At 37.0% G+C, this 16,601-nt stretch overlaps 1 protein-coding gene across 1 annotated transcript; it reads right to left on the bottom strand.

The window, feature by feature from the left end:
* Nucleotides 1–3,439: 3,439 nt before the first annotated feature.
* cdc42ep3 (CDC42 effector protein (Rho GTPase binding) 3) lies at nucleotides 3,440–13,413 on the bottom strand. Its single transcript, XM_016561760.1, has 2 exons — nucleotides 12,966–13,413; nucleotides 3,440–4,957 (listed from the first exon to the last, which is right to left on the bottom strand). Exon 2 carries the CDS (start codon nucleotides 4,753–4,755, stop codon nucleotides 3,850–3,852), a length of 906 nt encoding a protein of 301 aa, XP_016417246.1. The 5' UTR covers nucleotides 4,756–4,957; nucleotides 12,966–13,413; the 3' UTR covers nucleotides 3,440–3,849.
* Nucleotides 13,414–16,601: the final 3,188 nt, after the last annotated feature.

Below are 16,601 nucleotides of genomic sequence, written 5' to 3' on the forward strand. Positions count from 1 at the left end.
CAGTCGATAATTTAGAAAGTGTACCAAAAGTAAAACTTGAATTAAAAATATTATAAATTAATAAAAAATATGCATCACTGTTTGCAAAAAATATTAAGCAGCACAACTGTTTTCAATAAATATTTCTTGAGCAGCAAATCAGCATATTAGAATGATTTCTGAAGGATCATGTGACACTGAAGCCTGGAGAATTGATGCTAAAAATTCAACTTTGCATTACAGGAATAAAATACATTTTTAAAATATATGCAATTAGATAACAGTTCTTAATAGTTCACGATACTACTGTTTTTACTGTAATTCAGCCTTGGTGAGCATATATACTAATAACAGAAGACATAAAAAACAGTTAAGGAGGAAAATGATCTTTCTGAGATGCTTTTCATTATCTCCTGGTATATTTGCTTGGATTAAACTCTCTGAGGTGTGTGTGACGTGCAAAAGAAAATAAGAGACTCAAGCAGACTCAAACAGCAGAACTGAGTGACAGTGAGACATTTTACAGAGATGCGAGAAATGTGAGAACATTTTGTAATGCTTACTTTTGAGGTTTCATATTTTTTTTGTACAGTTTGTAGAGTTACTAAAATGAGGATCTCAAGCTTGGCTGTTATGCGGTCTAGCTAAAAGTAGAAACTTATGACATTTTCACCTTCTCACATTTAATCTTAAAACTGTGGGGCGTACGACTTTTATGGCTGTGTTATCACCATTATCTGAAGTCTTGAAAGATAATGAAAGTTTTCATTTTCCTTTTTTGAAAGTAGAACAAAAGTCAATAGAAGTATGCTAGAGGCACAAGAAACCCTGTTGAAAATGAACATTTTTGCATGGCCTTACTTGAAACGAAAGTTATGCAAAAGGACACAATATATCCCAGCTCTCCCACTGAGATGTGTGCTAGTTTACATTGATTACAGTTACATAAGTGAATGATTACTTTGAAATTCTACACTGCAAATTACAGTGTTTTAAAATATAAATGTCTTTGTATGTGCCAAAAAAATGTATGATGTCACCTTTACATTTCGGAAAGTATATAATGAAATGTATATTGAGCAACTGCTACACCCTAAGTAGAAACTTCATGATAACTTGCTGTTTGACTGAGTGCTAGTAAATACAGTAATTTACCTAACGGCACATCACAGGTTCCAGAGTTGTGTTTACCTCGGGTAAAAACGTTTCCACTCAAGTACAAACTCAAAGGTGGATGACTTCAACTGTAATGTTTTTGCCTAAAGCATGAGCATTACAGGTCTTTGTGGAAATTTCCAGTGGTTTCCAGTCCAGTCAGAGAAAAGGTCTCTCTTTTTAGAGATAAAATGTGCATTTCTCTGTAACAGTGGAGGTTGAATTGCATACAGAAATAAATAAATGCTTCAATGTTTGGAATAATTATGATGTTTTATGTCTTCAGTGTCACACGATCCTTAAGGAATCATTCTAATATGCTGATTTGCTGCTGAAGAAACATTTCTTATTATTATCAATGTCGAAAACAGTTGTTGTTTTTTTTATTTTTTTTGTGGAAACCATGATACATTTTTCCAAGCTTCTTTAATGAATAGAAAGTTGACAAGAACAGCATTCATTTGAAATAGAACTTTGTTGTAACATTATAAATGTCTTTACTATCACATTTGATTAATTTAATGCATTCTTGCTGAATAAAAGTTTTTTTTTTTTATCTCACTTACCCACAACTTAAAAAAATATTAAGCAGCACAGCTGTTTTCAACATTGATGATGATAAATAATAAGAGATATTTCTTCAGCAGCAAATCAGCATATTAGAATGATTTCTGAAGGATCATGTGACACTGAAGACTGGAGTAATGATGCTGAAAATTCAGCTTTGCATCACAGGAATAAATACATTTTAAAATATATTCAAAAAGAAAACAGTTATTTAAAACTGTGAAAATATTTCACAATATTACTTTTACTGTATTTTGATCAAATGCAACCTTAGTGAGTGTAGGAGACGTCTTAAGAAAACATTAAAAACTCTTAATGATTCCAAACTTTTGACCAGTAGTAGTGTATCACCTAAGCGCATATAACCATGGACCAATCATGAAAAATAATCAACCAACCAACAAGTTAGCACATTAGTAACACAGGGATGCAGCATGAACGAAGAGGCTGATGAATTCAGTGTTTGGGGACAGGACTATGTTTTTTAACCAATGGCAAACAGTGGAAGTGTTCAGGAAACCTGTTTGAAAACAGTCAGTTGTTGATTTTGTAAAATCTTTATTTGGCAGAAATAGAAAGAGTAGGATACTAGTATGCTATTCCGAAACAAGCCATTCTTTTTGCAATTCCATATGGTGCCACTAGTGTGACACACTTTCACCTTTAGAGAGCAGAAAATGAGTACAGCTTTCTTAAGGACAGTTGCTCAATTTCTGTGGACTTCTGCAGAAGCAGATTCCATGGAAAGTTTGAAACCTGAATGAAAAAGCATAATTTTCAAGGACAAAGCTGAATTATGTTGCAGCTGTCTGGCACTTAGACTCAGACTCTTCAGTATTGCTGCAAACAAACCTCTGCGTCGCCAAGACACTGCAGCAGTCAGATCTCCTTGTACAGGACAAAGTTTGTCTTCAGGCTATTAGCTTTTACGACCATGTAGAGCATGACCCTCTGCCTCAGTCCAATGGCTTTATTTATGGCCGTGCTCTTTGTTTTCTTATAGGAATGCTGAGAATGCTACAGGCTGCTCTCTCTCTGTCCCAACAAGACACAAACGAATAGTACTGGCATCTCCTTTTAGACACAATCTCACCCACATCCACTCCTACTACAGGACACAATCTGAGGAATGCAAGATGCTAACAAGACAAGTCAATTTCTCTTTGTTTTCTCCATCTCCCTCATTTTTTGCTGTCCACCTACTGTTACATGCTCATCTGCTGCAGTATCTGACTGGTTTTATAATTTAACAATGAACTGACACACATCGAACTTCACAAAGGGATCACTCAGTATGGTAAACTGGGGCAAGTTTTTACTTCAGTGAACATTTCTAATGATAGGTTTATTGCTGAAAGTCAGTTTCTGTGCTTTATATCTTCAATTAACACATGCTAGCCTTTTTGTGCCCCAATGGTAGGTCATGTTCTCTAGCTGTATGGTGCAAGTTGTCACAATGGGAACCTGCTATTAAATAACCTATTATAGGCTTTACAGCCAGATTTAAACAGTAAAACATTTATAAAGCACAAAATAATATACAAAAACCACTGATATTTTTGAACGTTCGACCTTCAATGCAGTATATACTCTTTGTGACAACTAGCCCCAGCCGTCCCAATTCTGAAATAACAAAAAAGCAAAACCAATCAAACAAAATAATAAACTAAATAAGAGAGTTGTTTATTCATTTATTTATTTCAGATTTAGCTTCACAACTTGAAAACATATATGCTGTAGGTATATGTCTTTAAAATTTGGTAGTGTGGTTAATGAAACTGTCAGTCTAAATACAGTATATCTGTGCGTGAAGGACGTTGTGATGGGAACATCGTATATGTTTGCAGAAATGTACACATTATCCCACAGACTTTTGTATGATGTTGTGGATGAACAACAGTACACAGAAAAAGCCTCATTTGATCTGCACGTACAACATCAGAATCTATGCATGCTTAAATTTAACTTAAAAGGCACAGCGGCTGTGTGTCAATCGCATTACTTTTGCAAAACAAGGTGTGCAAGACACTCCGAAGCTAAAGACACTCTGGGAAAGAAAGTTCAGCCTCATCAGCTCAGTATTGCCATGTCATGTTTATGGACTCAAGACAAACAGATTCCCTTTTAGTTCTCAGTAAAAGTCACTTTCTAAGACACTGGCTTATTCATGATATTGAGTACATCATCCAAAATGGATGGGCCCAAGTCGAGTTCGAGAGAGAAAAGGGATCCCGTGATTTGAGTGAGCGACTCCTGCGAGTGGCTTTTGCTTTTGGAGATTTCAAAGTCCGAATCGCATAGACGACCCTCTTCAACACCGCTATCTCTGTCTGCCCAGTCACCCTTGATGCCGAACATCTCCTGTTCATACTCAAAGACCGAATCGCCATTGTTACCATTGTTAAAGTTCCCATTGGCATCAGCGTTCCCATTAACAAAGACGGACAAAAATGTTTCAAGCTCATTTTCACTGCTGTGTATCTTCTTCTTTGCAAGTGATTTCTCAGGCGTCTCAGTGCAGTCGATCGAAGGTTCGTCCTCCTCTGGGACGGGGCTGGGGTCGCTCCTGAAGGCACTGATGGACTGAAGCAGGGTCTCCATCTGCAGGATTTCCAGATCTTCAGAACCGGCTAGAGGAGTAGATGGCTCAGACAGGCGATCCTGGGTCATGGGAAACACGGTGGTGGAAATCAACGGTAGAGTCAGTGCTTGGCTGCCCCCGATGGTTGGGAGTGAGATTGCGTTCTTCAGGACCGGCGATGGAGTTTCGACGCAAGACGCATCGGAGGCGCTATTAGCTCTCGTGAACTCCCCATGGATGCCATATTGAGGTCGAATACAACCACCTTTCCCTGGTAGAAGCTCAAAATTTCCTTGCAGGAATGACATGTCACCGAAGGCATCGCACTCGCCGCCCTTTCCGATGTGGATAGTGTGTCGAAAGTCCCCAAGAGGTGGACTGATCATATCTGGGGATAAAATGTCCCTCAGACGGCATTTCTTTCCCTTCTTACTGTAGTTGGATTTCAGGTAGATGGGCATTTTGGCAGGCATCCCTGCAATAGAGTCCAGCGGTTATGGAGAGGAACGGGGAACACTCTGGAAGTTCAGATCTCCTCGGTTGTGCGATAAACTTGCTGGAGTCTCGCAAAGGAGAAGTGCAGGGGTTACATTCTCAGAGAGCAGCTGCTTTAAATGCGTCCTCAATCTTCACTGAAGATAATCCAGCTCGAATGTTTGGATTAATGTCCTTTACCTGGATGGATGGAGAAATAATTTAGTCTTCTTTGTACTCAGCATCAAAGACCTTTGTTGTGTTCATAAATCCAATACTGAAATTCTTTTAAATGTTAAAGTAAATGTCACATGTTTCTTAAGCACGTACAAAGAGAGATCAAAGAAAATATTTAACACGGTCTGAAACGTCTTTTGGAGATGCTACAGACAGACAGATGATAGATAGATGATAGATAGATACATAGACAGACAGACAGATAGGTGATACATTAAAAAAAAATCACATTAGGGATTTTGAAAAAAAGCTAACTCAGGTTAATACAATAAGAATTATTTTGTTGTAAAACAAGAATAATGAGAACATCAGTTGTTATTCATTTCAAAATGACCGTATTTATGTTTACATGTTTTAATTAACACCACATGAGTCAAGAAGCTTTAAAGATAAAGAAAGGATTTCTAGAGATAAAGTAGAAATTGACAGATTTCAGATTTAGAGTGGCTTTAGAGAGAGGAGGGCAGAAATAGACAGATAGGAGAGAGAGAGAAGGATAACCACAGATCATAAGAGGGAGAGAGACTTCTTGCCCATTTATGGACATATTTCCTTTTGAGAGGCCTTTAAACACTGACCCTCACTGACAGACTGCAAACAATCACTAAAGCAGCGACTCAGCCACAGCTAGCCAAATATGTATGACTGAAAAAACATCCACATTCCCTCTGCAGCAGAGCCCAACGTCCTCTCGCTCCTTTAAGACCCTCTGCACTAAACCGTTTGAGACCTGGGGCCATTTTCATTTCTAGGGAGAACCTTTTGTGAAAATGTAAATATGCACCATATTCCAAACTTACTTCAAACTTTTGGAATACTTGATATTTTTCTTGTAATGATTGCTGAAGGATCACGTGACACTGAAGGCTGGAGTAATGAAAACAATTATTTTAAATTGTGATGATATTTCACAATATTACTGTTTTGACTGTATTTCAAAAAATGTAGCCTTGGTAACCATAAGAGATTTTTTTTTTATTATTCTATTTGCATTATTTCAAATGTTACATATATATTCATTTGCCTTGGAATATGATGTAAATATGCAAATCAATCTGTTAACGAATACAAATACAGACAGTGTTGGGGAGTAACTAGTTACATGTAATGACGTTACATAATTTAATTACAAAATAAATGTAACTGTAATCGGTTACAGTTACTGAGAAAAAATGCGTAATTACAGTTACTTATGAAAATGTTAAGGATTACAAAGGGGGGTACATCTAAATACTGTATTTATTGTATTAATATTTACTATTTCTTATTATGACTTTAAATCTGTATGTGGTGGCTGTGCTTTAAAATTAAAGTAATTAGTGTTGAGTACTGTAAGGTTAACACTGCCTGACTTAAATGTTTAAAAAATGATTAAGAGTTGAATTTTTTTTTTTTTTTAGAAATTTTGAAAAGTAATCAAGTAATCGAAGTAATAAAATGTAATCAGTTACATAAGTTTAATATAGAAATTAAAATAGTTACACTAATTATTACATTTAAATAGGGTGATCTGTAACCTATTACATTTCCAATGTAACCTTCCCAACACCGAATACAAATATGTTTATATGTCTTTCTACTTCAGGGCTAAATGATTAAGAGTTGAATTTTTTTTTTTAGAAATGTAGAAAAGTAATCAAGTAATCGAAGTAATAAAATGTAATCAGTTACATAAGTTTAATATAGAAATTGAAATAGTTACACTAATTATTACATTTAAATAGGGTGATCTGTAACCTATTACATTTCCAATGTAACCTTCCCAACACCGAATACAAATATGTTTATATGTCTTTCTACTTCAGGGCTGTTGAGTGCTTGAATATGATTGGTTGGCAAATGTTCTAAGGTATGTAATTATTTTCCAGGATACGCATGGCTAAAGTAGTTCCAGGCAGGTCTTGACCGCATTACATGTCCATAACCAAATTATTTCAGTTATTTCAAGGGTTCTTACAGTCAGCAACAGCAAAAGACCAAGCAAATAAATATAACAAATAATACACATTTTTTCTACAAAATTACTTTATATTATCAATGGAAAGGACACTTTCTTTCTCCCGCTACTATTGCACACACATACAGTATAGACACACACTGGTTGTCAGCGCTGCACTGTGACTTTATCAATAAAATAGTTAAAACATTTTTCAGTATAAAGGTGCTAACACTGCTGTTCTTGAAGCAGTTAAACTTACAGTTTTGCTCTTAGTAGAGACACTGCTGCTGAACACTGTTGAGAGACGCACAGACTCAGGTAATGCACATGTGCCTCAATCACACAGCTACAATGAATCTCTCCCTCCCTAATAACTGAATTATCATTGGCTCAAGCCTCCGTTATTAGCTCTATAATCATTTTGGAAATAGCAACGGAGGCTTGGGATGATATGCGTAATAAAATATTCCTACACACAAGAGCATTTTAAGGACAAAAACCTGACAAATATCTTCAAATGCATCATCTGAACAATGGGCCTCATTCATGAAACACGAGCAGAACGAATTTTTGTTTAAATCGTTCGTAAAGCTGTTCTGACGGAAATTTTCGGGTTCATGAAAGTGTTCGTATATTTTCAAAATGTTATTTGGTATAGAAATGTACACCTGCTCCCTACCATGTGTAAATGGTGCGTAAAATGTTCTGTGTTCTTTTTGGCAAACTGATGACACTGAATTTTGATGCACTGCCATCATAATATTTTACAAGCTCGATTGGTCTGTTTTTTTTTTTTTTTTTTTTTGTAGCTGAGAGTTGATAAACCGTTTAGCTTTGGGTAAAACCCAGCGCTTGTCACTGTCACTTTTTACCCAGCCGTCGAATCAATGGAGGAGGGGCGGGACAAATAGCCTACTACATCAACCAATCATCCTACTTACAACAACTGAACAACAATAGAGAAGTTAATATTGCTGGTTACTGCATTTTTATATTCAGTAATATTCTTCAAAATGAGATACTAGTAATACGTTACTGCCATGGATATTCCACATCATAGCAACCAAAGTGTCTCAGCTGGAAAAATGCTGTGCCACCAAAGCGTTTTCAAGCGCCACCAGCTGGCCGTTTTCAGAAGAGCACCTGACATTTTTTCAGCTGGCTAAAAACGCTTTGGTGGACACATGTTATTGAATATTTATTGTTAGGCATATGGCCTATTAGTCTTTTTTGCATTTATGCAATATACTGGAGCCAAAACTGAGAAAGGAGTACAGAATATTCCACTGCGTTCCTGGACACGCAATTTGCGTAGCTGTAATTCATAGGGGGGGGTTATGCTAATTGTGAATGAGCATGCACGAGCGCCCTATTTACGAATTATTGGAATTCATTAACATACACATGTTTTAACAATCAAATCGGACGTTTACGAAGCGTTTGTGAATCCGGAGGAGAGATTTCAGGAAGGTCTGTTTTACGCGCAAATTACTCAGAATTGACTCCTATATTTACAAATGTTTCATGAATGAGGCCCATTGTCTTGAGGTGTGGTAACACAAGTGTGGTAGTATAAGTGGAATAACAGGAAAAACTGTTGAATTATTAGAAAAATAACGCACACCGATGTGTAACTATACTGCAATATCAAACCAAGTACCATCTGTGTCCAAATACGGTGTGAGGCCATTGAATAATAAAATACCATGGCATTACCATCTGATAACATGGAGCCACCACAGTACTTAAAATGACAGTCTGAACGATGTCACAGCTCACTGATCCACAGCCGGGGAGGACACTGTTTACAAAACACTAGAAATTACATTTCCTAGGAATACACGACTCCCCTGTGGTAACGTCCTAACAAATTACACAGCTGATAAACAACAGGAGTACCATGAAAGTGAGCTGCAGTACAGTCCTTGACAATGATGTAGGCTAGTCTGTTTGAGTCTAGATGAATAGAATTATTCTGGTCGTCTTACAGTCTTTGTGTTTTCTTATGCGCATCTTTTTGCACCAGCTCAGAGGTCACCTTGTGAGTTCATAGGGCTGTAAAAGCATTACAGTTGATTCAGTGAAACACAAATAAACCTCAGTGAACTGAAAACTATTTTTAGATGTGACAAGCATCATCGGGATGGCTGAAGAATGTGTGGCTGCATGAGTGTGTCGGTGATAGAGGAACATGTGTGTGTGTGTGTGCAGAAGGAATGCTGCATTGCTTCTGGTGTCAGAGCTGTGATTGTCCCCAAATATGCCTTCACTTTGCTACTTTGTCATATATATATTTTTTTGTAAAACCATATCTTGTAACCAGATCTCTGTACTTTATTCTTCAAATCAAACCAGTGTTATTATTGCTAAGTTTTAGTAATTGTGTTGTGTGTTTCTGTCATTATTAGTTTCATCATTATTAGTTTTTTAAAATATGTCTATATGGTTTTTATTATTTTTATTTCAGTTTTGGTTGTAGTGATTTCAGTGCATCAAGATAAACTACATGAATAACTCGCTGACTAATTTAAATTTTATATTTATTGTTTTATATTTGTTCAGATAAAGTTTATTTCAAGTAACAAATAATAATAATAATTATTATTATTATTATAATTATAATTATAATGTATTATATTATTATTAAAATAACAATATAATATAAATAAAAATAAAGAAATATAGCTAATATAAGAGATAAATTCATAAGAATTAAAACGTAAACTAAATTTCAAATTTACACTGAAGATATAAGAATAAAAGCAAATACAATTTATTAATAAATCCTATCATAGTATATAAATAATATTAAATTAACACTGAACCCCCTTTGACTTTAATCTTAAAGGTTTTGTTGAAGTTACATTAAACAGCAGCATCTAGAAATTCGCTAGTTTGGTTACACTGATGAAAAAGTTCACATAAATCCTTCTGTCATGGCATGATCAAAGCAAGCAGGTGTGAAATAAATCTCAAAGGAAATAAATCTCAAAGGAAGCCCAAATAATACTTAGTGTAGGTTAAAGGGTTAGGGTTTAAGGTTAAAGCTATGGTTAGTCTTCACCTAAAACCCTAGCAGGTGTGAGATGTCTTTGAATAAATTGTTCAATGCCATGACTTGTTGAACAATAACAAACAATGCCATTCAATGCAACAGCCAGCCGCTGAGGTTTAGAAGTAGGACAGCTGCCTCTCACACCCTCTTGATATGGCTTTATCTCAGGGCCATATCCTGCCTTCATTTTAGATCTGGAATGAGTCCAGGGGCAAATGTTGCACTTCCAAGTGCCCTGACGCCCCTGTAGAATGTCGAGATGGATCTGTCTGCCCCCTTTCCCTGGGGGACCGTATCATCACACACCCCTCAGAAGTGCATGTCAGCAGGCCGGCTGCGTGTCTCCTTTCTGGCAGACTGAATAAGCCAAAGCCTGAGCTCCATCCAGCAAAGAGACAAAATGGACGTAAATTAAGACTAAGTCATAATGAGAAAGAATAAGGTAGATTAAATGGAGATTCCTAACAAATATTAAAATTCTGCCACTTGCCCTCATGTCTTTCTTCTGCAAGATAGACACAAAAGATATTGTGAAGAATGCTGGGAATGAAACAACATTGAGTCCATTGACTAACATTCAATCATGAATGTTGACTGAATCGGTGAGCAAATAATAGAATATTCTTTTTTGGGTGGACTATCCCTTTAAGATTGAACTAAATGGAATTACTGAGAAAGAATGAGACTGAATAAGAAAAAAAAATGAAACTGACATGTGCCAAAATGAGAAAAAAATAGACACGATGTCATTGAACAAACCAGACTGAGACTGAACTTGACAGAATAAATGAGACATATTGAAACAGAATATGTAGAGAGTCCACCAAAAATGAAAATTCTGTGATCATTTACTCATCTTCATATCGTTTCCAACGTATATGCATTCCTTTCTTATGCAAAACACAAGATATTTTGGGAAGCAAACGACATTGAAGCCCATTTTTCTCAAAATATATGTTCCACAGAAGAAAGTAATTTGTTTGGAACATGAAGGCGAGCAAATAATGACAGAATATTCCTTTTTGGATGGAGTATCCCTTTATATCTGAACTAAACAGACTGAATGAGGAAAAAATGAGACTGAAAGTTGCTAAATATGTGAGAAATGTGCGACTAAATAAGAAGAAAGTTGACTGAATGTCATTGAACAAGCCAGAATAAATGAGACTGAATACAGAAGAAAGTAAGCCATACGGTTTTGAAGGTGAAACAATTATGACAGAATTTAAATTTTTTGGTGGACTATGCCTTTAAGACTGAACTAAATGGAATTAATGAGATGGAATGAGACTGAATGAGACTAAATGAGAGGAAAATGGACTGAGTGTTGTTGAACAAGTCAGACTGAGACTGAACTGGGCAGAATAATTGAGAATGAATATGACCAAATGTGATATAAGACTCAAGGCACCGGAATGAGACTGAACAAGATAGAATGGCAAAATGAAAAGAAAGAACAATGAAGCAAAAAAGAGTCCAAATGTGGTGAGAGGTGAGAGCAGGGGCTACAGCAGTCCGAAGTCTGAAGACAGATATCATTGCATGCTGCTGGCACTCAGGAAATAACTCACGTGTGAGTATGTGGGTCACATTATTATTAGAGCAAGTGCGAGCAGTGATCTAAACAAGTGCAATGATGCCATTCCCACTGTACACAGCAATGTGTTAAGACTCTCTTCAGCCCCGCAACTGCGCCAATTTTGATTCTCCCTCTGACCTATTTTAGCCATAGCCTATTTTGGCTGAAAACCCGACCACCTGGTCCCGTCTAAGAAGTTGCTGTTACTGCTGATGCTGTATTTAAAGCACATCTGCATCATTTGGATGTTTTTGGCTGTTCTTTTTACAGGTGCAATATCCCAGAGCTTGCATGGCTAGATAATCTGGGCCGGTCAAGCTCTCCTCTCTTGGGTGGCTCGGGTTTTTCCTCCTCTCTTGGGTGTTTTAGGCCTAAGCTTTCAATCTTTTCAAATTCCTCTGACCACAAACGACCCTGTTGGACAATGTTCTAAATGATTAAAGACAAATACCACAGTCGGCCCAATTTGAGGTTTCCAGTGTGTTACATAAAGCAACCCTTAATTACACTCTGCTGCTGCTTTTGGAGGAACCAGGGTGGAGCGAGGTCTCTTTCGCCTCAACTTCATGCTTTTTACACCCTGCTATCCACCTCCAAGGCTTCTGTTCTCAAGCTGCTGTTGTCTTTGGCTTTTCTTGCGTGCAAGAGTCGAGTTGACTTTCCAAGTTCTGTTGGACAGAGGAATGTATCTGAGGAATTTCAGAAGCTCTTTTCTGGTCAAGCAGTTGAGCATGTGCTTGAAGAACAGAGAGGAACCAGGTGTCGGGTTGCTTTGAGCTCGTTTTGTGGTGTGTGGGAATTTGCGCGACATATTCTGCAGTACAAAATCTCACATGTCGTAATGACAGCCATGTGCATGAGTGGAAAGAGGTTTCACAAGCCCAACCAGCAAATAGCAGCCACATGGTCTTATGTCATCTACAATCTTAAAAATGAAGGTTTCAACAGGGGGATTTTGCAGCAGTGCCAAATAAAGGTTCTTCTTTGGCTTTAATGGTTCCACGAAGAACTTTTAACAACGTTTCCATTGGACAAAAGGTTGTTTATAGTGGAAAAAGCCTATTTAGATGATTAAAATGTTCTTCACGCTAAGAACTGTTCACTGAAAGGTTCTTTGGGGAACCCAAAATGGTTCTTCAATGGCATCGCTGCGAAAAACCCCTTTTGGAACTTGAATTTTTAAGAGTTTATAAAGAACCTTTTGTGGAATGGAAAGATTTCATTGATGTTAAAGGCTCTTCATGGAACTACAGTATAGATGCCAATAAAGAACCTTTAGTTTTAAAGGTTGTACTCAAGAAACATACCCTTAAGAAAATTCTATTTGCATGTAATTTAAATAATCATTTGTTATCATGCACATATTCCTGCCAAAAAAATCATCAGTATCTAGTTTTACCTGCTCCTGTGTCTTTGCAGATGAATGTCCCTCTTTTCTTCGCTCTGTGTGGTTGTCGTTCCAGAGGTGCCTTGACCTAAACTGTTAGTCAGCTTCTGGGTGGTGCAGCGTGTTGCCGTTTTCGTCTTCTCTCTCACTCTCTCTCTCTCTCTTTCTGCCCTTGAGGGTTTACTTCTCACAGGCAGGACGTCTGCTGGACAGCTGTTTCAGGATTCCTACTCTGAAGCGTTGCGGCGTGTCTCCGCTTTGCTTTGCTCCTCCTTTCTCCGCCTGCAGCACCTGTCCCTGCCTGTCTGGGAAGACGGCGGCATTGAAATCCAATTCTCTCGTCTTCTGCAATCCCGACCCGCTGGAGCTGCGGCAGTATTTCCTGGAGAGACTGACAGCGCTCGCTCAAGGGAGGAGGAAAGTGAATGTGGAGTGTGGAGTCTCTCCTACTGTGCTTCCCAGCTGCTGAACGTCAAAGTCCTTCCCTTCCAAAACAGAGTAGAAGAAATACAACGTCCCTCTCTCACTCTCTCTGTTCGTCTTGTCACTCCCCACCTCACTTATCGCACTCTCTCTCACACGTTTTTCCTTTCTATCACAGTTCTCACATTCATTTACCTTCTTTGGATCCCGTTCTATTCTGTCATTCTGCAATTTATTTCTGCCGACTTCAGCATCTCTGCCTCATTTGTTGGCTCAGCGTTTACCAGACACCATTACAACATCTGAGAGGTGAAATGCAACCTTGTTAGAAAGAAAGACAGACAGACAGATGGATAGATAGATAGATAGATAGATGAACATATAGAATGTTCTTGATTATTTAGAGAGAAAAGTTGTTTCTCTTTGCAGCTGCACTGTAAACCTCTGTGGAGCTTCTCGCCACCCTCAACCTAAAATAGGTTTCCTTGGCAACATATAGTGCGCTGCAGTGAGCTCACGTTTGACAGGATTAGGAGGGGGTGCAGCGAGTCTGTCCTGCTCTTGTGTGGGTGTGTGTGTGTGAGAGAGAGAAAGATTGGCATAAGCTCTGTTCCAAATGCTATATTTAGTGAGCTCCCTACCTGGACAGAAGAGACATTATATGCGTGAAGCTGTTTCTAAGAATGAGATACCTAATTATGGGCAACTTGTAAGGGAATATTGAATGTATGCTTTAAAAACAACAGAATCCTACAATGAACTGAGATGTGCACACTGAAAAAAAATTATTTCAAGATGGAGGTTAAAGCAGGAGAAATGTTGATCATAAGTTTGCCTCATTTAATGCTAAAAAAATTACAAATATTAAAAATAACAGTAGTATAATCTAATTAAAAACAGTATATTCACATAAACTAATTTATAGAATTAAAATATTTGTGTGTGCTATGGATTTTTATGCTTGAGTATCACAGTATCACACCGTTAGCAACATGCTAAGAAATGGAAATGAATTAACAGTCGAGTGAGCTTGGTGTGACAAGCACTATTTTTGTGGTGCACGGAATAGCTGGTTATATAGAGCGTTCCAAATCAGTATCTTATGAGGTTCCAGATCAGTTTAGACGCTGCCTTAGAAGGCAGCTGTCTGCATTGCAGTTTATTACATCGCAAAACATCCAAGTATTTTTAAATATTTGTCTTATTTTCCATTTTTATAAAAAAATCTAAAAATCATTAAAACAAGCTTTTTTTTTTTGTCTAATTTTCCATTTAAAAAAAATCTAAAATCATTCAAACAAGTTTTTTGTCTTATTTCCATTTTTTTTTTTTTTATCTAAAAATCATTAAATCAAGTTTGTGTGTGTGTGTGAGTGTGTGTGTAAGTATAAACAAGTCACTTAAAGTTATTTTAACTCACCTTCAGCAAACTGTCAATCATATGAGATCACAGCAATTAGCAAAAGACAGTGTTCCAATTAATTCCTGATAGACATGTCCCAACTATTTTAGGTCAAAGTCAAGTCTGGCTTCGAATATATGCCACAATACAGAAGAAAAGATGATTTAAATTTGTTTCACACCAACTTTAAAAACAAGTGTACAAAAATCAGCCAGTGCAGTTAAGATAAAATAAAATACAGTAATATAAAAAATCTTTTATCTGAAAACAAGTCCTCATTCTTATGCAGTGTTGCTTCTCAAGTAAATTAAATTGGAGCGAGACTTCAAAAAACCGGGTTAAAGGAATTAATCAACTTCCAAAGGTGATGAACGTCACTTAACCCAGGGTGTATGTGGCTTTAACCTGGGCTTCTTAAGTTTTACATGTCCTGCTTCTGTAGAGAGCAAGTGAAGCAGAAGCTTAACCGCAACAGTTCAATAGTTCTCCATGTTTGAAAGTTGTTGAATATATAAATAAATGTGTCAATGAATGTTGCTACAGAGGCTAAACTTTTCAAATAAACAGTGCAGACATTGTCCTGTGCTTTGATTTGTGTGGTTGTGGTTAAAGCACTGGGCACTGATCTACCTTCAGCAAACTGTCAATCATATGAGATCACAGCAATTAGCAAAAGACAGTGTTCCAATTAATTCCTGATAGACATGTCCCAACTATTTTAGGTCAAAGTCAAGTCTGGCTTCGAATATATGCCACAATACAGAAGAAAAGATGATTTAAATTTGTTTCACACCAACTTTAAAAACAAGTGTACAAAAATCAGCCAGTGCAGTTAAGATAAAATAAAATACAGTAATATAAAAAATCTTTTATCTGAAAACAAGTCCTCATTCTTATGCAGTGTTGCTTCTCAAGTAAATTAAATTGATTGTCATTGGTGTTTTTTTATTTTATTTAAAAAAATATTATTATTATTATTTTGTAGTGTAGGTTTTGGAATAGAGTTCTATGCTTAAAACATATGCATGATGTCAGATTTAAATTTATGATAACACTAGTATAGGGACCAATTCTTACTATTAACTAGTTGCTTATTAACCTGCCTATTAACATATTGGCTGTTTATTAGTGCTTCTAAAGCACAAATTCTGCATGACCATTTTCTACATCCCTAAACCTACCCAATACCTAAACTTAACAACTACCTTACTAACTATTTATTGAGTTTATTGAGGCAAAAGTCATAGTTAATGGTTTGTTAATAGCGAGAATTGGATCTCAAAATAAAGTGTGACCAGATTTACATTTGTGGGTTTTATCCAAAGTGACTTGCAGTGCATTCAAGGTATACATACAGTATGTGTGTTCCCTGTGAACATCTGCTTCTTGATCCAAAGACATACTCCTCTGTAACACATCTGACCCTTTATTGACTGCCCACAGAGAGGCTGACCGTGTTTCCCGTAGGGCTGGATCTTACACTTGTGGATGGTCTGTTAAATTTGAACAAGTGAAACAGCCACTATTTGACAACAAGCTTTCTGAATGAAGTCTTTTTGTGTTTTGTGGGCATGATGTCACATGTGGAGAGCACATGGTCGCAGGAAGAATACTGAGTATTGTCCTCATGTTTGCCAAGCTGCAATCGCCATATAAACGCTTGTGGACACTAGTGTTTAGAGGAATCTGAGAGGAACACCTCCAGTTCTTCTCACCAAAAGAGACTATTTGAGTTCACATGAGTGCAGACTTAGTATTGGAAATGCTGTGATGTTTCTGAAAGAATTACCTGATTTTCCCAGTTTCAAATTAGCTTGTTTTGG

This window comes from Sinocyclocheilus rhinocerous, unplaced genomic scaffold (assembly GCF_001515625.1).
Source record: "Sinocyclocheilus rhinocerous isolate Xijiao unplaced genomic scaffold, SAMN03320098_v1.1 scaffold1069, whole genome shotgun sequence".
In the NCBI taxonomy this organism is placed as follows: Eukaryota; Metazoa; Chordata; class Actinopteri; order Cypriniformes; family Cyprinidae; genus Sinocyclocheilus; species Sinocyclocheilus rhinocerous.

What these genes read in the sequence shown, in the direction of transcription:
- cdc42ep3 (XM_016561760.1), bottom strand. Translation starts at nt 4,755, where the DNA reads ATGCCTGCCAAAATGCCCATCTACCTGAAATCCAACTACAGTAAGAAG.